Raw genomic sequence first — 23,649 nt, 5'->3', positions numbered from 1 at the left:
GGGAGGGTGGGAGTCCACCTTTTGTGTCCACTGGAAGGTCCCAGCACGTGGAGCTGGGCGCTGGAAAGCCTTCATGTGTGTAAATGCATGAGTAGCTTTGGTCTCAGTACCTAGAGTCCCAGTAAGAGACTGAGAGAAGGATTTGGAAAAGGCAGGGAAAGCTTGAAACAGGGTAACGGGGCTTTGGGCAGACTATGGTAGATTTCAAAAGGAACGTTAGCAGCAGTAGGAGCTTGGCTTTGAATCGCTTAAGTAGGACCAGAACCCATCAGCTTTCTGAGCCTGCAACTTCAGGCGGTCTGGAAACCAGACTGAAGTTTGGGATGATTCAGAGGTGTGGTTAGCATAGTGAAAGGAAGCCCAGGGGGCCTGGGCGGGGCGGGGCGGGGGCAGGGGCGGGGGGCCGGTCCAGATGGCAGTACTGGCGGCTCAGGCCGTGGAAAATGACTAGAGAAGCAGAAGGTAGGACTTGGGAGTCCAGAGTGGAATAAAAGCTAAGCAGGCTGGGCCAGCAGGGCAGTGCCTTCTGTCTTGGTCTCCTAGAGATGGCAGTGTAGTGCCAAAGCTTATTCCCCCGGGGCACTCAAGAGACAGTCTGAACTTCCTGCCTGTATAGTGGCCAGTTGTTTTGGAAAAGCAGTCGTAGGAATTTGTAAACTATTTGAACTCTGGTGTGACAGTGTCCTCTGAAATTTTTACCCGAAAGCAGAAAACTGTTTCTTAGAAAGAAAATTGGTTGACAGGACTTGCTGTCTCACATAAGGATTTAATGCCCTGCTTTTTCACCAGCAGGTGTCACTCATGTGACGCTGAGCTTGCTGGAAGCTCTTTATTTGCTATAGTTAGTCCCTGGCTGCCGTTCTAATTTTTTTTTTCCTAAATAAGACAAATCATTTGTTGCTGATCGATACAAATCAAGCTACAATTCCCCTTGCCTTAATGCGTTCTACTGTGAAAATAGTGATGTGTAGGGGTGGACTGGTCTGTGGACCCTTAGATCTGGGCCCGTTTGAGAAGGAGAACTTCAGGATTGCTTGGACACCCTAGCCATATGTCTTTGGGGAACGACAGATGGAGAAATTTGGTTCTGAAGAGCACGCGTGGCTAGTCAAGACCTGACCGTTCGATTTATCTGTATTACAAGAACAGATCCAGATTTTAAGATTCTCAATCAGTTGAGATTGTTAGTTGCCCGATAGTAGTAGCAACATTTTAAGATTTAACAACAAATAGGTGAGAGTACTTAATATGTTTAATTCAGTGTATTCAAAAAATGTTGTCATTTCAATGTGAGATCAAGATAAACATCAGTGAGGTTTTTGTGCGCTGACTCTTTGAAGCGCATCTCGGTCCATGCATCGCGTGCTCAGCGGCGACGTGGTTAGTGGCTGCCGTATTAATATGGGCAGTGCAGACTTGGGCCTCTCGGGCTCTGTGTGGGCAAGGGGAGGTCGGGCTGGGTCCTTAGGCTCCGGTCGCTTCCAAGTCCTTGGCAGTTGTTTCCTCCAGGTTTTGAGTTCGGGTAGGTTTTCTTTGAACAGACCGGATGGATGGCAGGTTGGAAGCACCTTGACTTTGGTAGTAGCTGGGCAGCCAGTGTGTTATGACAAAAGAGAAGTGGGGTCTTGTAACAAGGGCAGGCAGAATTCTCTCTCTCTCTCTCTTTTTTTTTTTTGTCTTTTTAACTAATAGACTTTATTTTCTTTTTTTTTTTAAGAGCAGTTTTAGGTTTACAGAAAGACTGAGCAGAAAATAAAGAGTTCCCACATGTTGCGTCTCTCCATCCCCAGCCCACTCTCCATTTCCCCTGTGCTTAATTAACATCTTGCCTTGGTGTCATGCCTCTGTTACAGCTGTTGAGCCAGTATTGATACATTATTATTAACTGAAGTCCGTAGTTTAGCTATGAGTGCATGCTCTGTGTTGTACAGTTTGATGGGTTTTTGAATGCCTGACGTTGTGTGTCCACTGTTAGAGGATCCTGCTGTTACTCTCTGTGCACCCGCTGCCCTCACACCACGTGCCCACTCTTACAGGACCACATGTCATTCCCCACCCCAGGTGACTCCCGCACCGGCCTGCGCATCCCTCCCCCCACCCCCGCCCCCGCCCCAAGCCCCTCTCAACCACTGAAGAAGGCCTTATGGTCTCTGTAGTTTTGCTTCTTCCCAGAACATTATATGGTAGGAATCAGAGCATGTGGCCTTTCCAGACTGGCTTCTTTTACCTAATAATATGCATTTAATGTTCCTCCATTTATTTTTTAATGTATTGAGAGCTCATTTCTTTTTAAGACTGAGAGTCCATTGTATGTATATGCCACAGTCTGTTTTATCTGCTCACCTATAGAAAAATATCTTGGTTGCTTCCAGTTTGGGGCCATTATGAATAAAACTGCTATAAACATTCCTGTAGAGAATTTTGCGTGCGGACATAAGCTTTTCACTCATTTGGGTAAATACTTAGGTACTGCTGCCACCTTAATTAGCTAAAAGCCAATGTCAGGAAAAAATATGTTTGAAAATATATTTGAAGGTCGTCCCCTTTACATTTAAAATCACCCTATAATAGATTTTATCACTTTCTTTAAAAAAGAAAATATATATGTAAATAACGGATGTTCATCTAAGCAATATACCATGCCGAATGCTGTGGCAAATTCAGGGAACTGTGAATGTTCCGGAAGCACCTAGACTGCCCTGGCTGAATCAGGGAAGGTTCTCAAGGGAAGTGACATTTAATCTGATGTTTAGAGAATGACTAGGAATTACCATGTTTTATTGAATCTTGAGATATGATCAACTGCTTTATGCATTATTTTGTCGCTCAGAATCTGCCTGCAAAGCAAGAGATGCAGGTTCGATCCCTGGGTCAGGAAGAACCCCTAAAACACTGCCAAGGTGAGAAAGCTGATGAGTGTTTGGGACACACTGACTTTGAACTGCCCATTAAGACATCAGTGTCCATATCAATGTTGACATCCAGTGGCCCTCCAGGGCTTAGACCATCACCACAGGATTGATGAGTGAAGCGGAAGTAGATAGATGACCCAGGATGAGAGTCTGCAGTGGAACTTTAGAGGAGGAGGCAGCCTGTCACTGGGAGCAGGAAAGAGTGGCTGCGGAGGTCAGAGGAACTCTGCGAATGGACTTCCAGCGTCATGAAGGCCGAAGAAGAGAGGCTCGGGGGGTCAGAGTGGTCACCGCCGATACACAACCAAGGGGCCAGCAGAGAAAGCTCGGGGAGCCGTAGGGTTTCAGCATCAAGGAGGAAGAGGAGGGTGAGAGGAGCTGGGTGAGAGGCCCAGGGCAGGTGAGGAAGCAGACTTCAGGAAGTGTGCGGGAGGAGAGGGGACCCGTCGGAGGTGGCTCGCGTGGGATGTGGGTTGAGGCAAGCAGGAGAGCCACTGTCAGGGGAGAGCACCGGTGTGGGCCCGTTCACGTGCCGACCAGGAGGAGCTGGTGGCAGGGCGGCCTCATCCCTGGGCAGGTTACTGGCTGGAAATGTGTTCCCTTCTACTCCACACGTGAACACGGGGGCCGGATTTCTCTTCTCCTGTGCACTCAGCAATGTCCATCTACTAATCTCTGGAAAAAAAAAAAAGTATATGTGTGTTAGTTGCTCAGTTGTGCCCAATTCTTTGCGACCCCATGGATTGTAGCCTGCCAGGCTCCTTTGTCCATGGAATTCTCCAGAGAAGAATACCGGAGAGGGTTGCCATTCTCTTCCCCAGGGGATCTTCCCCACCCAGGGATTGAACCTGGATCTCCTGCATTGCAGGCAGATTCTTTACTGTCTGCCTGGAATAAAAAATAAAAATATTTGTAAAACAAAGAATTAATGGGAGACCCAGTCTTCAGCTTTGGGCCTTTCTGTCTGCTCTGGGGAGAGTCATGGGTTGAAGACACCCAGTCCCTGAGACAGGACCCAGAGCTGTGGAGGGAGTCATCTGTGTGTCCTGACACCACAGACTATGAGATGCCCTAGTATTTCATGTGCCGCCCAGAAAGGGACATGCTATCGATGGTAAGACACGTTCCGGTGAAGTGATTTTAACACGTGCAGAAATGTGAGTCTTGCAGTCGGGGAAGCAGAGTGCCAGTCTGGGGGAAGAGGAACAGAAGTGTGGGGCGGACGGCCGTGTGCTGCATACTGTAGGGACCGACACCTGCAGCTTTGGCCTGCTGGCCTTTATTTCTCTGGAGAATAAGGTCAAGTTTATCTTCTGGGGTCGGGAGATAAAGACATTATCGCCCGAGAATGGAAGGTTGTTCAGTGAGTCGTCGACAGCAGTAGTAGAGTCAGGCAGACCCAGGAAATTGTAGGCTGGTCAGGAAGCACTGAGGGTGCTCTGAGGTTAGGGCCCAGGAGTTCTCATTGATTTCAGACTGCCCAGCAGTCCAAGCCAGGGTGGAGAGGGTGGACAGTGGCTTCATCCAGAATTGAGGGTTTGCCGTGCGGGGCAGCAGAAGAATCATGGGCAGAGGCCTCTTGGATCCTGTGTACAATGGGGTCACAGGATGGACAGTGGAACTCACTGGGGAGATGAGAAATTCAGGCTGATTGCAAGGGATAATAATAGTTTTTATAATGTTATATATTTATATAATTTTCTTCAGAATTAAAACATTTATATAAAAATTCATGGACATCTGATGATCTCTTAATTTTGAGAAATACTGACCAAGAGCAGTGGTTCTCAAAGTGTGGGCCCAGGGCCTGGGGCACCAGCCTCTCCTGAGAACTTAGCAGAAATGCAGACTGGCAGCCTCCCCTCCCGCCCAACCAAGTGAATTTCTGGTTGGGGCCCAGGAGCCGGGCCTTTAAGCTGCCTCCCGCTCACGCTGGAGCCCTGCGGCCCTGACCCACCTGATGGCCTGCCTTTTGGGCGAGGGAACCGGCCAAGGGCTACAGCTCGGGATCCAGGTTCATTTACAGGAAACGTGGGTCTGAGGCCTGGGACTCTGACTTTGGTGCAGTTCGCTGCCAAAGCTCTACATTGTCATGCCTCGGTTTTGTGTTCTGTTTTCTTTGGTTTGGGTTGAGTTGAAGGCGGTGATAATACTAAGGAGCTGGGGTCTCTTCCTTCTGTCCGTTCTAGTGCCAGAACCTACCAAGACCTGTTCAAGCCAGCCCCAGCCTGCCGGCACCAGTACCAGTACTTCCACCAGCACCCTCTCCAGCGGCAGCAATGGCAAACGTGCGTCTGCCGGCGGCCAGCAGCCAGCTGCAGCCCGTTACCTGCCTCGCGAGGTGCCTCCACGCTTCCGCCAGCAAGAACAGAAGCAGCTGTTAAAGAGAGGTCAGCCACTGCCCGCGGGGGCCCTGACCAGCGTGAGCCCCACCCAGGGTGCTGGGCCTGCAGGGCTGAGCCCGCCCCCGCTGCCTGGAGCTGGAGCACAGCCGCACCCCAGTAAGCCCCAACCAGGTAAACCACCCAGAACCAGAGCGCTCTTTCTACCTGAGAACTGGTTTGCTGTTTTCACCTTTGCTGCTCAGTAATAAACATGGGCATCTTTACTGTACCCTTAGCAAAGCTAGCTCGATGATAGATACATTCGCTTCGATTTCAAGGTTTACTTCTCTTTCCCCTGCTTATTTATTTTGTTTCTCGTGTGTTTGCAGATGGCAATAGCTACTTCTCTTGCGGCTCAGCTGGGAAAGAATCCGCCTGCAATTTGGGAGACCTGGGTTCGATCTCTGGGTTGGGAAGATCCCCTGGAGAAGGGAAAGGCTACTCTCTCCAGTATCCTGGCCTGAGAATTCCACATTCTGTATAGTCCATGGGGTTGCAAAGAGTCAGACACGACTGAGCGACTTTCACTTTCTTTCACTTTAGCTACTTCAGTTAAACCTGTTGCTCACCAGAAACTGAAGGTCTTTGTCAGTCTGTATACATCCGTCACGGCAGATGCTTTAGAGCCCTGCAGTGAAAACTGATAGTGAAACCCTTTTCTCCCAGGTAATTAGGACATCTCGAACCACACACATGATTTCTGTGCAGGGAGGTGATAGCATTTTATGGGGAGTGGCTATTTCTAACTGACATATTTGAGCACCCCAAGACGGTACTGCCTGCTCCGCCCCCGAGAGGCCTGGGGCTCTGTGCTGCCCACTGCTCATTGGTGTCCTGGCCTGCAGTACAACGCCGGCTCTCTCTGGGTTCATAGGAGAACTGGCCACTTGCTCATTTGCTTTCCAGCCTCAGAATGTCAGCGTCTCTGCTCTCCTCTCCTGTTCCCCTCCGCTTGATCTCATGGATTAGCACTGTAAAAAAATTTTCTTTACTGGAGTTTTAGAGAAATTCAATTGCCATGATTCTGCGTTATTTTCTTAAATCTTTCTGTTTCAAGTAATTCAGCAATTGGCACTGGTTCTAGCATGGTAGTGAAATTCAGGTCTGTAATTAGAGAGGCAAAGAGGCTTCTTGTATTAGATTAGAATTTAAAAGAAACATGTCACAACTTTTTTTTTCCTTCATGTGCTGCCTTTTAATATGGGGAATAATTCCAACGTAACATTGAAGTATTTGCAGCACCATTTCTAAAAACCATGACTTTGTGGTTTTCTTTGGAAAAAATATTTTTAGACAACTTCGCCATGTGTCTTCAAATAGTCTTGACTTTCATCTGCTAAATTCCTAGTAGAGAGGATGTCGGTCAATGATCGTCAGCAAAAAGCTAGGAAGAGAAGAAATGATCAAATGTATTCATTGAATAGAATCCCATCTGCTTAACTGCCACCAGTTTAATAGTCAAGTATACGGTTACTCTCCACACTGAAATATGGTCTTCTGACCAATCTTAACAGAGATTGTATAGTCAGACTTGTATAGCTTGGTGTTTTGATTTAAGAAGCTTATATTGAAAAACTGAGGTATTTGATTCATACTCAGCACAGAGCCTACATGTAGTAAGTGCTCAGTAAATTCAGATGCTAGCTGTGACTGTGGAACTTGGGAGACTTTTGAAACATGCTGCAAATATATTTGTACTTTTGAAACACTATTACAGAGCAGCAACTGAAAAACAACTCATAAAATCTTCATAAACTTTTCTTTCTTGTGGTGCAAGTTACTTAATGAATTCATTCATATCCAATTGAAATTCTATTAGTGAGTTCCACATTTTCTTGCCACATTGAAACTTTCGTAGATACTGCTTGAAGTAAAAGCTCTTATAACTTTGTTTAAAGTAATACATAGATTTTTATGTGTTTATTTGCATTTGTGTTAGGGTTTTCACTGCTGTAGGCTTTCCACATTAAAATGAAAAACATGGTTTGATTCATGATTCTTCTAAGACTAAATTTAAAAATATGAGTGCTAGATCAACAGAAAGTGAAGTCGCTCAGTCGTGTCTCTTTGCGACCCCATGGATTGTAGCCCACCAGGCTCCTCCCTCCATGGGATTCTCCAGGCAAGAGTACTGGAGTGGATTGTCACAACAGAACTGAGATTGAATTACCCAAGCAGGGGGTAAAGTGAAAGTGAAGTCGCTCAGTCGTGTCCAACTCTTTGCGACCCCATGGACTGTAGCCTACCAGGCTCCTCTGTCCATGGGATTTTCCAGGCAATAGTACTGGAGTGGATTGCCATTTCCTTCTCCAGGGGATCTTCCTGACCCAGGGATTGAACCCGGGTCTCCCACATTGTAGACAGATGCTTAACCATCTGAGCCACCAGGGGGTAAGGTAGTGACTAATCCTTGAGAATTTAACAGCAGACCATTTCTAATGGTAAGAAAAGCAAAGTTAGGAGTTATTTCAGTCCAGCACATTAACTTTCTGTGTTTTCCCCCAAGAATATGAGTATATATGACTATACTGACTACCAGCCTAATGCTCAGAAGTCATTCTTTGCCCTACGTGGCATGATCTACAGAGGTGATGGAAACACACCCAAACTGACTGTTGCCTCTGCAGCTGGTACAAGTGGCTGGCGGCATTATTGACTTCGTGACCAACGTGGCTGAAGGTGATGATAAAAAACCACCTGTGTTTGAGAACAGGCTGAACTTTCACTGGCCCGCAGGTCACCAGAGGGCAGCAATCTGAAGCTCCTTCCAGGGACGTCTCTGGCAGTCTGGGGGCTCGGACTTCACCTTCCGGTGCAGGGAGTGTGGGTTCAACCCCTGCTCCAGGACCTCAGGTCCTACATACCTCATGGCCCAAAAACCAAAATGTAAAACAGAAGCAATGGTGTAATAAATTTAGTAAAGACTTTAAAAATGGTCCACTTCAAAAAAAAGTTGTTTTTTTTTTTTTTAATTAAAAAGAATAAATTGCTCACCATTTAAAAAAAAAAAACACATTTCAGGTTCTACTGGCCCCTCTTTGTGTTAGCTTTGTGCCATCTCCATGTCAGCCCAGGGCACTGTTGGAGAGATGCCGTTGATTTGGTAGTTTTTGTAGCATTATTTACGCCAGCACTATCACGTGTTCTAAGGGGACCAAGACTTCCATCCTAGCATGCACAGCTAACTCCTGGCCACTTTACTTATAATGTTCAGTAATGCTAATGCTGAAGGGAAGCCCTTCAACAAGTTTAAGGAAGTTTAAGCACAGATTCTTTATATTGGGCTTCCAATTCAAAAAAAGACGTTTTCAGGTGGACACTTCCTGTTAATTGTTGATGCTCTGACTCCACATATAGATTAACTTCTGGGGGTCACCTCCGTTGTGGAAAAACATGGCTCTCAAACAGGCATGCCCAGAGTAGCCAGGGAAAAAGAGGCCTGAGACATCTGTGTGGACCGGAAGGGAACTGAGGGGAGCCCTGCAAAGAGCCAGTGAGGAAGAGGGCCTGGGAGCATTTCAGTCAGAGAAATCCTGGTCTGACAGCCCAGGAGGCCTCGTGGACTGGGGCAGCTCCGGAGGGTAGAGACCCAATTAGGCAGCACAGTACAGTGGGGCGGGGTTCAGCCCGTCCCTCATCACTGGGGCATCCAGAGACTGAATCACCCCTCACGGTGGGTGGAGGGGGTCCTGTGAGACAGCCCCAGCACAGCCCTGGATCCAGGTGCTCTCTTTAAATAACAACAGTTTGTCCTGAAATAAAACATTGGCCTTCTAATAAAATAATGCAAGCCGAAATAGATTATAAGTTCCTGTGTTGATTCTGGAGGGGAGTGCCCATCCAGCCAATTGGCAACAAATGTTGCCTGGTAAGGTGTGACTAGTATACAAGTGCACTGATTCACCCTGTGAAGCTTCCTGGAAAATGTGAATTTTCCATTCAGACTGTGTTTTTGCCTATCTGCAGTGTAACTCCATCTTGAAACACTTGTGAGCTTTTTTATCTTTTTAAAAAACTCTTTTTCTGGCCGCGCTAAAGGCAATCTATTGTTTTGGTGGCTACTTTGTACATTTATAATCAGAGGCTTTGATTACTATGCGGTTGTGTTCGCTACTTAGATCTTTCGTAGATAGAAGCAGGAAAGTAATTAAGAAGTTGGACATGTGCCAATTTACATATGGGCCTCATTTAGAAAATTATAGCTAGTGTTGGTATGCCAGACTTTCCGGGGGAAGCGAAACGTTCTCGGGGAAGAGCGGGAAAGAGGAGGAACCGAAAACAAAGGAATAGGAGAGGGCAGCGGTTTGTCTGCGGGCAGCCAATAGGCAGCGCGCCCTTTCGCTTTTGGCTGACTTTCAAAAACACAGACGGAAAGTGGCTCTCCTGCTGCCGCAACTGGGTCCTGCAGTGAAAACGGTGTGACCATCGAAAGAATGTTGAGAGGCAGGAAGATCGGTTTAGTGTCAGCTGCAATTAGATAATCAAAGCTTTCAAATCCTCCCGGGGTGGGAAGGGCACCGCCAGTCCTGCCCGCGGGCGCCTGCAGGTCGCCCGGCACAGCCGGCGGAGCCTCCCGGCGGCAACAGCCGGTGTCCCGGCGGAGCAGGGAGCCCGCGCGGCCCTAGATGCGGGCGGCCGGCACGCGAGGTAGCGTCTCCCAAGGGGTGGGCGGCCCCTCTCGCAGGTACTTGTGCCCCCGCGGCCCGCGGAGTAGCCGAAAAGAGCCGCCACCGAGCCCACAGCAGCCGCTCCTCCGCGATCGGGGAGGTTTCCTCCCCTGCGGGGGCTTCTCACAGGATCTGGACCCCGGGGAAGCAGCCTCCTCCTGCTAAGCAGCCTCGTCCTGCCGATTGAAGTAAAGCAGGGCCATCAAGCTTTTTCTTGTGGACACTTTGATTATTGTTTTCAGTAAACCTTTCACTCGGTTCTGCATTTCATAATCCCTTGCAAGGATAGAAGTGAACGGAAGAGATGTCTCCGAGTCTGTCCTGTGCTGGAGTTTTGAGCTAAGAACACTTTCTCCATGAGATTTTTGCAACCGCGTCAAGGCAGTGGAGGGAGGTGGCTTCGGTTCTCCAAGGTTGAAAACAGCGTTTACTTGGATTCCGCCCCTTGAAAAACCCAGTGTCCGAGTATGTGTTACCAGTACACATAGTACGCTTGTGTTTTCAACTACAGAAAGCATTTGGAATTACTTTAGGATGTAGTTTATTATTCTGCCATTTCCGTTAAAAGGACTGTGGTGAGAAAGAATGAATTCCATACCATTTGTCAGGGTTAGCACTAAATTAAGCGTTCTGCACACTTCTGAGTAAATCTTGTCCACACTTCCCTACCTGATTAACCTGATACCTAATTATAATTTCGCTTACTGGAGCTTTAAAAGCTCTTTGTTAAATACTTTTTTTTTTTGAAGATTTTATCTTTCTATGGCAACATTTTGGAATTTAAAAGCAAAAGAAGAAAGTTTTTCTCTTTATGCTATTGTATAATCCTTTTAATCACTTAAGACAGTTTGTTACTTAGACTTTTATAGACATCTATTTTTAGAACGTGTGAACTCTTCAGACAGCAGTTAAAAAAGAGAATTTAACATGACACAGAACTTCATTACTTTTTTCATTTTTAAGGCTTTTCTTTAGTGGAACTAGTTTAATGATAGAATGTTGTGATGGAAGGTGCACTATAATTTTATTCTGAAGATACAAGTTTCCGTTCAGCCTTTACTGGCCATTGGTTATAACGCCTTTGCAAGTTTGGCCTGAGTCTGTTTCCCCATCTGTAAAACAGATGTAACTTGTAAGGTTCAGTTAACCTAATGTGTGTGGAAATACTTGGAACTTCAAAATGCTATGAAATATGGGATGTCTTAGGGATATGCGTGCCTGTATGCATGCATGCTTAGTCTTGCCCAACTCTTTGCACCCCCATGGACTGTAGCCTGCCAGACTCCTCTGTCCATGGGATTTCCCAGGCAAGTGTATCCAAGTGGATTGTCATTTCCTACTCCAGAGGATCTTTCCAAACCAGGGATTAAACCTGTGTCTTTTGGGTCTCCTGCATTGGCAGGCAGATTCTTTACCCCCTTTAGGGATATGAACACTCTTATTTATAAACTTTCTCAAACTTGCTGCCCAACAGATGTATATATTTTAGCCTTTTAAAGCTCCTGGGCTTATGCTGAAGAGTGTAAAATAACCTACAAGAGAATTCAGCCGTGGTTTATTTCAGAGCTTTCATTCATTTCAAAATACCTACTCACAGAAGTCAGTCATTTCAGTTTCTTTCATATAGTCTTTTAGACTATAACTAAAAGATGGATTTTTAAAATTGATAACGCAGTCAAGATATTTTGGTTTATGAAAACCATGTTACTCAAATATTTTCAAGGTCATAAATTCTACCAAGAAGAATGCTATGCTTTAAAGATAAAGAGAATAATAGTTTTAAAAACATAACATATTCTCATTTAGGGGATAAATTCTAAGGTCATAATATGTGGTGGTGGTGATGGTGGTGATGGTAGAGGTGATAATGCTGATGATGTAATTATGATGATGGTGTTAATGATGAAGAGGGGCAGGAGAGGAGAGACTTCAGGGATTACCCAGAACAGAACTAGTCAAACTGTGCTCCTCAGAGCCCCCAGAAGGTTTTAAAGGAGTCTGAGTGGGGAAAGAATGGTGAGGAGAGGGGAAAGCCTGGTTTTCCCAAAGTGGATTTAGGTTAATTCATTCATGTGTTGGAGGTGTAGGTTCTGCTGTTTGTTTTCTGTTGTTTGGCCTTTACCACTGCACTTAAGACAGTGATAAGTTGTATTTTCAAACCAATTGAAGTCTATACTTGAAAACCATAAATATTGCATTAAAATCGTAACTTTCTGCTTTCCAGTTTTCAAGTCTTTCCAGCTTTTAAATGCATTTTAGTGTTCAAACTTTTTTTTTTGGACTACATGGAATGTGGGACCTTAGTCACGTCCCGTGCATTAGGAGTGTGGAGTCTTAGCCATCAGATGCCTGGGAAGTCCCCAGACTTTTTTTTTTTAATTAAAGTACACATGACACAGTTGATTCCCATTTCAAAACTTTTTGAGAAGGAAAAAAAAAATGAGAAAACAAGATAAAGTGGAAAAGGGGGGGGGGGGGACTAAAGCCAAGAGTGGCACCTTTGTGCATCACACCTATCCTGGTACAGAACGTTCTTGTTCATCTGTGCGGTGTTTGTAAGCTCACCGGCAGGACTGTTGAACGTGCGTGTTCAGCACAATATGAACTGTCATCCGGGAACTGTCATCTGAGGACACTGTGACTAGAGTTACATAGGAACGGCCTCTGTTACAGGCCCCTAAACTATCCGAAGAGAGGGCTTTGTAAAGAAGCTCCTGGGACACTAAGAATACCAGAACTGGAGACGCTAGGGAGTGGGACCGGAAATCAACTTGTAGAAACATGGCATAGAGTGATTTTTGCCATTTATCCTTAACTTTTTGGTTTTGTGTTCATTTTATTTTCATATGTAATGTTCATTTTGATCCTGTCAGCACCCTCAAAAGTGCTATTTTCTTGGAAAAAAAATCCTTATATCATTTTGGTATTCTTGAAGTTTAATTACAATGAAAGACATTGTAATGTTTGTCTCTTTCCTCCTTATCCACTGTTTTCATTACAACTAAAAACATTTTACATAGAAAAAATGTGTTTTAGTGGCTTACACAGTAATAACACTTAGATAAATGTATATAGCAAATTCACTTGTTAGCCTCATTTTAAGCCCCTCCCAATAGCTCCATATGTAAGAGTTGGCCCTCTTTGCAAGCTTAGGACAGAAGTCCTCACCAGAAAGTGGACTCGAGCTGTGCCGCACATTGGTGAGAGCTGAGTCTCTCCTTTAGGCTCCTTCAGCAGCAGTGACAACTTGTCCTTTCGTTACCCCTCTGTGCCAAAGCACAGGTGTGGATGCCCGTTCAGTAAAACACCCTTAAGGCTGGTGTGGGGGATCTTATTTATTTATTCTGGCCATGCTGAGCAGCTTTTGGGATCTTAGTTCCTCAACCAGGGATTGCATCCAGAGCAGTGGCAATGAAAGTGCCAAGTCCTAACCACTGGACTGCCAGGGAATTTCCTGGAGGACATTTCACCTCCTTTATCTCGTCTCCTCTAGCCGTCTCTCTCTCTCTCAACTCCCTTCTGACTGGCTGTACCAAGTTCCAGAACGTTTAGCTCCCCTCTGAGTTAGAAACACCGCTCTCTTGGCGTGCGCCACTTGCACACACGGTCTTGCCTTTGAGAAAAAGGTCCTGTCAAGTGGATGACAACCCGTAGATTCCCCAGTGCTTGTCGAACGTAGTCCCCACTTGATCGGGCAACTGAAGTGGATGATGGAGAGGAGTGAAGAGGCGGGAAGAGTGGCAGTGATGGCCTTTTAAGGGTCTGGATGAAGCACCTGCAAGGATGCACGAGTCCACATAGAGGGGGCTGATGAACCGCACATTGATGTCTGAGCTTCCAGCTTGCTTCTCCCAGGACTGTGGACAGATCCGCTTGGAGGTCTTGCAAGCACCCCAGACTCACCATATCTGGATCTTAGTCCATCTTCTCCCTTCCTCCCCCCCCCCATCCCAGAATTGCTCTTACTCATGTTGGTGTTTCCGGTTGCAGTTTAATTTAGTTCCCTGTGCTATACAGTAGGTCCTTGTTGTTTATCTATTGTATATATAGTTGTGTGCTGCTGCTGCAGTCGCTTCAGTCGTGTCCGACTCTGTGCGACCCCATAGTCGGCAGCCCACCAGGCTCCCCCGTCCCTAGGATTTGCCAGGCAGGAGTACTGGAGTGGGGTGCCATTGCCTTCTCTATATAGTTGTGTATGTCTGTAAATTCCTAATTTACCCCTCCCCCCTTCCCTTTTGGTAACCTTAAGTGTTTTTTCTCCGTCTGGGAATATCTTTCTGTTCTGTAAATAAGTTCATTTGTATCCGTTTTTTAGATTTCACATATAAGTGATATATGATATGAGGGAATGGCAACCCACTCAGTATTCTTGCCTGGAGAATTGCATAGAAAGAGGAGCTTGGCGAGCTACAGTCCATGGGGTCGCAAAAGTGTCAGATACGACCTAGCAACCAAACAAGCTAGTTTGAAAAGTGAAAGTGAAGTCGCTCAGTCGTGTCCAGCTCTTTGCGACCCCTCAGACTGTAGCCTACCAGGCTCCTCTGTCCATGGGATTTTCCAGGCAAGAATACTGGAGTGGGTTGCCATTTCCTTCTCCAGGGGATCTTCCCAACCCAGGGATTGAACCTGGGTCTCCCACATTGGAGGCAGACGCTTTAACCTAGTTTAGTATAGGCAAAACCAACAGAAGAAGTAGTCATAAACCAGATTGTAGCTGCTGCTGCTGCTAAGTCACTTCAGTCGTGTCCGACTCTGTGTGACCCCATAGATGGCAGCCCACCAGGCTCCCCCGTCCCTGGGATTCTCCAGGCAAGAACACTGGAATGGGTTGCCATTTCCTTCTCCAATGCATGAAAGTGAAAAGTGAAAGTGAAGTCTCTCAGTCGTGTCTGACTGTTCGCGACCGCATGGACTGCAGCCTACCAGGCTCCTCCGTCCATGGGATTCTCAGGCAAGAGTACTGGAGTGGAGTGCCATCGCCTTAGAGCCAACCCCTAATATTTGGCAGTAAAAAACTTTATTGTTTTATGGTAATTGAGATACTTGAAGTGTTCTGTTGCCCCCCTTCATTATCGCTTTGTGCTTTTCACCTGTAATTACTTGCCTACTTTAGAATCACCTAAACCATCATTCTAAATTCATTACATTCCATTTAAATCAGGCAACAGAAATCACTGGTGTGGGAGTTTTTTTAAGGCTGAAATGAGCTTTGGTGTATTCTTTCTAGTGATAGTGATGATTGCATGCTTCCTCTTTTCTCCTTTTAGCTCTACCAAATAATAGAAAAGGTTTGAGGGGACACCCAGTTTCACTGTGCATGATGAGTAAGATTTTTTTCTTGTTGAAATTAAGTTGCAAAGAACATAATGTAAAAGTTCTGAAAGAGAAGAAATATTTAGTTGCAATTATTTGTATATCTTGCTATTTAAAGAAACTCTGTCAAGGATTTTTAATTGAGGTTTTATGTAAATACATTAACTTTTTATATTACTTTAGTTTTGAGTGATGCATACTTCAAATGGGCTTCCCTTGTGACTCAGCTGATAAAGAATCCGCCTGCAATGTGGGAGACCTAGGTTTGATCCCTAGGTTGGGAAGATCCCCTGGAGAAGGGAAAGGCTACCCACTCCAATATTCTGGCCTGGAGAATTCCATGGACTGTATATAGTCCATGGGGTCACAAAGAGTTGGACACGGCTGAGTGACTTTCACTTCACTTCATACTTCAAATAAAGCCTGTTGGAAAATTTGGTATATAAGTTTGATTGCAATGTTAAGAATACTCAAAAAAAAAAAAAGGAAATTAGAGGAGATAAAATTCAGATACCAAATGCTAGATTATTTATTAGACTCCTAAGAGTGAAAGTATATAAACACCATAGAAAACATCATAGAAAGTTCTTCTGGGGAATCTCCAAAGAAAAGACCAAGTTAGCAAAACAGAAAGCAGAGGTAGAAGGAACCCCTCAAGATCTAAAAAGGTACCAGATGTAGGGCTGTGAGATTAATGCTCAGGAAACCGGGGTGAACCATGATCACTGGTGATAGCAGATAAAGTAGTAGGAATGTGATTAAGTGATTCTAACCATTGTTCCCTTGATAACACGAGATATCATTTTCTAAAGCTACTTCTTTCTGTCTCTCCATCCCCAACCCCCAAAATACTTGGTTCTGTTATGTGCTTCTGTGGAGCATTTATGATTCTTTTCTGCCAAATGCGCCGTGTAGCCTCTGTCTAATACTGTGACTCTTCAGAGGTCTTGAAAAGAACTGCAGGCTGCACCCAAGCACCCATGGGAGCTTCGGAGTTGGCGCCAGTGTATTCACAGGTGTGGCACACCCAGGTAGATTTCAGACTACTCCCAGTCAAGCCGGTTTCTTCAGTACAAATGCTTTCAGAGACACACATGTGCTGATGGGTACACTGTGAATCTTCCCAGTAGAATGGTGTAGTGGTAAGAACGAATGGAATTTTGGAAGCATTAAGTCTTTTTTGAGTGAGAGCTACTTAGAAGACATAAGAGACTTGGGTTCCATCCCTGGGTCAGGAAGATCCCCTGGAGGAGGGCATGGCAATCCACTCCAGTATTCTTGCCTGGAGAATCCCATGGACAGAGGAGTCTGGTGGGCTATGGAATGGTCCTTGGCGTCACAAAGAGTCCGACATGACCTAAGCCACTTAGCATGCACTTAGAAGACAAATAGCTTTCTTTCTTGGAGTCGCTTTTAGTGTCTGTCATTCAGAATTGAAAACTCAGAAGAAAGAACGTGCCCCCAAGACTAGTTTGAACAGTCGATTGACAAGTGGGAGGAGACGCTAACTTTGAATGTGTTTCGTCTTTTTCAGATCTTGGTCACAGCGGCCCAGCGGAGCATTATGAGAGTTCCCACTGGGGACAGCAGCCCACTTACCGGAGCGAAGCCAGCTGCAGCTGGGAGAAGGCGCTAAGCGACAGGACAGACGCGGGGGCCTGGCCTTCCATCACGGGAGCAGAGACGGAATCCGCCTCAGAATGTACCACAGACACTGACTCTGCCTCCAACTGTGGCTCAGAGAACAGTAGCATGGCTACAGGGAGCGCCCAGGGCAGCTTCACTGGACAGACCAAGAAGACGAACGGCAATAATGGCTCCAACGGCACACTGGTCCAAAACCCGTCCGCTCAGAGTGCCCTTGGGGCGGGGGGAGCGAACGGTAACGGAGGTGCCGCCAGAGTGTGGGGCGTAGCCGCCGGCGCTGGCTCGGGCCTGGCTCACTGCTCCCTCGGCGGCGGGGATGGGAAAATGGACAACATGATCGGAGATGGGAGGAGTCAGAACTGCTGGGGTGCCTCCAACTCCAACGCTGGCATTAATCTTAACCTTAATCCCAACGCCAACCCAGCTGCCTGGCCTGTACTCGGACACGAAGGAACTGTGGCGACAGGCAGCCCTGCCAGTATTTGCAGTCCGGTCAGTGCCATAGGTCAGAGCATGGGCACCCAGAATGGGAACCCCGCGGGCACTGTAGGTGCTTGGGGAAACTTGCTGCCGCAAGAGAGCACAGGACCACAGACGTCCACTTCCCAGAATGTGTCTTTCAGCGCACAACCTCAGAACCTTAACACTGACGGGCCAAACAACACTAACCCCCTGAGCCCTTCCCCCAGCCCTCTCAACACAGTGCAGACGAACGGACTGCCGAACTGGGGCCTGGCTGTCGGCATGGGGGCCATCATCCCGCCCCACCTGCAAGGCCTTCCTGGTGCTAACGGATCGTCAGTTTCTCAAGTCGGCGGGGGTGGCAGCGAAGGAATCGGCAGTTCTGTGTGGGGACTGTCCCCAGGTAACCCGGCCACAGGAAACAGCGGTTCCGGGTTCAGTCAGGGGAATGGCGACACTGTGAACTCAGCATTAAGTGCTAAGCAGAATGGCTCCAGCAGCGCTGTGCAGAAGGAGGGGAACGGAGGGAACAATGCCTGGGACTCAGGACCTCCCGCTGGTCCTGGCATCCTCGCCTGGGGCCGGGGAGGGGGCAGCAGCGGCGTGGGCAACCTCCACTCGGGAGCTTGGGGCCACCCCAGCCGGAGCGCCTCCAACGGGGTGAACGGGGACTGGGGGAAGCCCCCCAACCAGCATTCCAGTAGCGACGTCAACGGGAAAGGATCAACAGGGTGGGACAGTCCTAGCGCTGGCGGCCAGAATCCTGCCACGCAGCCTGGCAGCGAGCTCGTGAACTCTTGGGCCAAAGCTGCGTCCTCTGGAACGCCAGCCAGTGAAGGCAGCAGCGACAGTTCTGGCAGCCACCACGAAGGGAGCACTGGGCGGGATGGGGCAGAAGGCCGACGGCGAGACAGAGGGCTTCTTGAACAAGGGCACCTCCAGTTGCCAAGGAGCGACCTGGACCCCAGAGTTCTGTCCAACACTGGTTGGGGACAGACTCCAGTGAAGCAAAACACTGCCTGGGAATTTGAAGAGTCCCCCAGGTCCGAGCGCAAGAACGACAATGGGACAGAGGCCTGGGGGTGTGCAGCTACTCAGCCTTCACACTCAGGGGGGAAGAACGATGGGTCCAGCGTGAACAGTACAAATACCTCTTCAGTATCGGGGTGGGTCAGCTCACCGCCTGCTGCTGCGCCAGCGCACGCCGGCTGGGGAGACAGCAGCCACAAAGCGCCAAATGGCCCCGCGGTTTGGGGGGAGGCGATAAGCTCTACTGCTGTTAATAATGCTGCTGCTGCCAAGAGTGGCCACGCTTGGAGCGGGACGGTAAATCAGGAGGACAAGTCCCCCACCTGGGCTGAGCCTCAGAAACCCAGATCTCAGAACTGGGGAGATGGACACAAGCCAAACCCAGCCTGGAGCGCAGGAGGGGGAGACTGGGCAGATTCGTCCTCGGTCCTGGGACACCTGGGGGAGGGGAAGAAGAACGCCTCAGGCTGGGATGCTGACAGTAGTCGGTCAGGGTCTGGTTGGAACGAGGCTCCGAGGTCGGGGACCGGTGGCTGGGGCAATGGCACAAACACGAAGGTGAATCCAGGGACGAGCTGGGGAGAGTCTTTGAAGCCTGGCCCCCAACAAAACTGGGCGAGCAAACCCCCAGACAGCAGCTCGAATAACTGGGGAGGAGCCGCTTCCGTGAAACAGACAGGAACAGGGTGGATCGGGGGACCGGTCCCCGTCAAACCGAAGGACGGCAGCGAGGCCACGGGCTGGGAGGAGCCTTCCCCGCCCTCCATCCGACGCAAAATGGAAATCGATGACGGTACCTCAGCTTGGGGCGACCCGAGCAACTACAACAATAAAACTGTAAACATGTGGGACAGAAACAACCCAGGCATCCAGAGCAGCGCCTCGGCGGGCGCCACCGCCACCACCGCCACCACGAGCGACAGCGTGAGCGCGGCCGAGGCGCCCCCGGCGCACCAGGCCAGCGCCCAGCTCAGCCGATCACCGCTGCTCGGCCCAGGTACGGCGCTGCATGTGCCTTCAGAGGTTAAAGAAAAACTCCCATTACGTTTACACACACACTCAACTAGCGTTTTTGTAGCAAGTGATATTAAACTGATTTCTATTCCCGTCACCTTACAGGATCGTATTTGAATGTTATCCAAAGAAATAATAGTATAGAGAAAAAATAAAGTAGGATTTTCTGATAGCTTTCAATCCAAGAGAGAGAAAAAAGAAATAAAATGGGATTTTCTGATAGCTTTCAGTCCAAGGGGGTTAAAAATATTACCCACTTTCAAGAGAAAGGAGAGGAAAAGAAATATACCTTCTTTAGAAAGATTGGAGGCCATTGTGTTAGCCTGTGTTTACTTATTACAAAGTCTTTGTTTATGAGATAAATCAGTGGTTCTCAACCCCAGAGGGCTTTCGTTAGAATTCCCCAAGAGCTTAGGGAGCTGGGAGGTACCAGCCTCAGAGACACCTCAGATGCAGGTGTCCTTGGTCCGGATGGGAAGCCCGCCCACTGGCCGGTTTTAAAGCTCCACAGGTGTTTCTGATGTGGTTAACCATGAAACAAAACCGTTTTTGGTTGAAACGGTTTTATATGGCATTATTCAGTACAAATCATGTTCTGATTTCAGTGGAAAGAAAAATGCTAAAATCAGATGAAAATCTGTGTGTTGAGTCCCTACCCTGCGCAAGGCACTCTCCTAGATACTGCAGTAAAAGAGGCAAGAAGCTGTTAGAGACCAGTGCCTGCCCTCAGGGAGCGTGAACATGACTGAAAAAATGCACGTGCCACATGGGCCATGGGAGGGAGAGAGATTTCAGTCCAGCTGGCCTTTGTAACTGGACAGCTCGCAGAGGAGGGGCTCAGAGGCACTAGCACAGAAGACCTGGAGGCAAGAGGGAAGGTAGCATCTTTGAGGGACAGAAAGAACTTCACCCTATTGGTGCTGGGGGTGTGTGGTGGGAGGTGGCAGGAAGGCCTTGCGGAGAAAGGAGACCACAGCAAGAGCAGGCACGTTCTTTTAGGCCCCGTGAAGGAATCGGGGTGTATCCAGAGGTCTGGGAAGCCACTGAGAAGATGAAGCAGATTGAACCATCAGGCTTAATTACAGAATCGTGTCAGCTGTAAGGTGAAGAGTGGATTAGTGGGAAGCACAGCTGGAGGAGAAGAGCTGAGCCCCGCCGTGTTTGGCATGAGAGGGGAAGGAATAGTGGCCAGGGCCGAGGATGGATACTGCAGCCAGGCTGGGACAGCATCTGGTTGCAGAGCAGGGAGGGTTCAGAGCTCGGGCAGGTGGGCAGGTCACGGCGAGGGGCACTGCCTTCTCAGGGCGCACCAGCAGGCATGTGTCTGTCGAGGGGACAGCAGAGGTTGGATGCAGAAGCCTGGGTCTCAGCCAGAGATGGGGCAGCAGGTGCAGCTGTGGGAGAAGGCGATGAGCAGAGGGCCAAGGTCGAGAGGAGAGATTCTGTCTAAGATGGCAGGGTTCTGGGCTTTCCTAGTGGCTCGGTGGTAAAGAATCCACCTGCCAGTGTAGGAGACAAGATGGATCCCTGATCTGGGAAGGTCCCACGGGCCGCGTAGCAGCTAAGCCCACGGGCCACAACTATGGAGGCTACGCCCTAGAGCCCGTCTCTGCAACATACGAAGCCACCGCAATGACAAGAGTAGCCTCTTCTCGCCGCAACTAGAGAAAAGCCTGTACAACGACAGAGACTCAGCATAGCCAAAACTAAATTATTATTAAACTCGGCTATCCCCGTCGCACCCACCCAAGTCTTCCTTCTGGAAGTCCTCGTTCCCATGACTTTTCCCTCACCCCCTGCTCACTGTCTCTGAAAAAGCTCCTGCTGACATGTGCCTGGTGCCCGGGTCCTGGCGACAAGCGTGACCTGGCAGTGCCGGGCGACCACGTGTGGCGCATCTTATGCTCATCTCATGTGGTCCTGACAGCCACCCGGGCCTCAAATTACAGAGGAAACGGGCAGTTAAGTAGCTTGCTGAGGGCACAGGTGGAGGGGAGGTGGTGGGGGTCTCACGTGTGAAATACATACCTGCCCGCTGCTCCGTGTAGCATACGACATCCATGACACCCCACAGAGATAGGGACAGCATCACATGCATTTGTGATTTTTTTTTTTTTCCTCTTGAATATGTTACCCTCAGAATCTCCTCTTAATGGTTTTTAGTAGACAAAGAATCTGAGATTCACCCTGGATAAAGGCATTCCTGTTTGGTTGGAAGAGCCAAAGGTATTTACTTGTATGTGTAAAATATTTATAGATAACGTAGAGATTTTTAAACAAATTGCACACAGTCTCACCAAACATAGAAGGAAAACGTGCCCCGTCCACCATGGTGACTATTTCCGGGTTCCTGTTTGTTCTCCGTCCTCCGGGCCTTATGCACGTGTGTGATGTCACAATCCGGGCCTTCTGTCACGATAGTGTGAAAGCAGCTGTGGATTTTATTTCAACCACTTTGACAGAGACAGATAAAATGTTAGAGCCATTACTTGCACATAGTGGCTCAGACAATGAAGCGTCTGCCCACAATGCGGGAGACCTGGGTTCGATCCCTGGGTTGGAAACATCCCCTGGAGAAGGAAATGGCAACCCACTCCAGTACTCTTGCCTAGAAAATTCCATGGATGGAGAAGCCTGGTGGGCTATAGTCCATGGGGTCGCAAAGAGTTGGACATGACTGAGTGACTTCACTTTCACTGAGCCCTACTGGAAAAGGAAATGGCTACCCACTCTAGTATTCTTGCCTGGGAAATCCCATAGACAGAGGAGCCTGGTGGGCTACAGTCCACGGGTCACAAAGAGTTGGACAAAACTTAGCGATTGAACAACAGTTGAGCCCTGTGCAGAGACTGCACACGTACTGTGTCACTGAGGATGATGGGGTTACTCAGTAATTTTTCATTGATTACATTACATTGATTACATCTCATATTCTGCAATGACAGTCTAGCTGTGTTGAGGCATTATCCTTGCCCCACATCACCTATGATATTCCCGTCTGTCCTGAACTGAGCACCACTCTGCAGTGAGAGCAGAGTCCATCCCTCGCAGGGACCACAGGTGATCTGAGCCTGTCCCTCTCCTGGTCTGGGGGACCAGCTGTCTTTGTGCTACAGAAGAATCACTCACACCTCCCTCAGTTCCCTTCGTACCAGTGACAAGGTGCTGCTTCCTGTGGGTCCTCTCCATTCATTTTCGCACATACAGCGCCTGGCCCTTCCTGTCGGGGCTTGTGGTACCCGGGCCAGTGGGATCAGAGGCGGAAGCAGCAGTGACGGCATCTGCTAGGCTGTGGCTCAGCTCATGGCTTGAACACTTGCCTGTTTGTTGATCAGCTGGGATTCCCCCTCCAAACAAAGTGCAGACCCAATGAGTGTCTGATGAGGTTTCTGCTACAGAGCAGGTCTTTTACAGATTCTGCAGCATCACTCTTGACCTTCACTGATTTTACAGAATGTTCACTGACCTCAGAGTTTGGGGTTTAAGTTGCTTTTCAGTTTTTGATCATCACCACTTAAGGATATTGATCTCTGTCTCACAAAATATGGATTCTCGATTGCATAGGTTTTTGTGTGTGTGTGTGTGTCCGGTTTTGTAAAAGTAAATGCTCCAGGACAATCGTTTTTTCCCATTCTTATTGTATTAATACTAGTTAGTTTTCTGATGAGCCTAAGGAAAACCGATACTAATTTATGAAATGCAGTGTAGGATTTACACTGGATTGTTTGGATGTAGTTCAATCCCAGTCTGGAGCTGGAACACAGTAATCTAGAGAAGTGCTGTGTATCTGCCTTTTTCTTTCTCCTTTTTACCCTTTTTGGTCACACTGTGGGGCATGTGGGATCTTAGTTCCTCAACCAGGAATCAAACCAGTGCCCCATGCATTGGCAGAGTGGAGTCCTAACCCATCAGACCACCAGGAAGTCCCTGTGTGCCTGCCTTTTGATCAGGCGATTTTGTTATTTAATTGCCAACAATAAATCACTATCTTTGCAGCTGATTGACTTGGTAACACCTGAATTATTTCAGCTTCGCAAAACTTCCTTAGTTTTTGTCTTCTATGCTAATTTTCCTAACTTTGTTCCTTCGATTTGTAAAACCGCTTCTCCCAACATGCATTATTGTTTTTTGTGTAGTTACAGGTAATATTATAGTTAGTCTTTGCCAACAATAGTGATTAGGGCTAACTTCCCTGATGGTACCTTTAACCAGGTGGCTGAG

At 47.9% G+C, this 23,649-nt stretch overlaps 1 protein-coding gene across 5 annotated transcripts in view; it reads left to right on the top strand.

Annotated features, from left to right (window-relative positions):
- The window catches only part of TNRC6C (trinucleotide repeat containing adaptor 6C), a 115,853-nt gene that overhangs the window by 57,411 nt on the left and 34,793 nt on the right, over positions 1-23,649 (top strand). For all 5 annotated transcript variants that reach the window (XM_069542011.1, XM_069542010.1, XM_069542009.1 and 2 more), the window contains exons 4-5: positions 5,102-5,428; positions 16,811-19,411. In XM_069542011.1, the coding sequence (XP_069398112.1) occupies positions 5,102-5,428; positions 16,811-19,411 (2,928 nt within the window). The remainder of the gene's footprint in view (positions 1-5,101; positions 5,429-16,810; positions 19,412-23,649) is intronic.

This window comes from Ovis canadensis, chromosome 11, assembly GCF_042477335.2.
Source record: "Ovis canadensis isolate MfBH-ARS-UI-01 breed Bighorn chromosome 11, ARS-UI_OviCan_v2, whole genome shotgun sequence".
NCBI lineage: Eukaryota > Metazoa > Chordata > Mammalia > Artiodactyla > Bovidae > Ovis > Ovis canadensis.
This window is presented reverse-complemented; position numbering and strand designations above follow the sequence as displayed.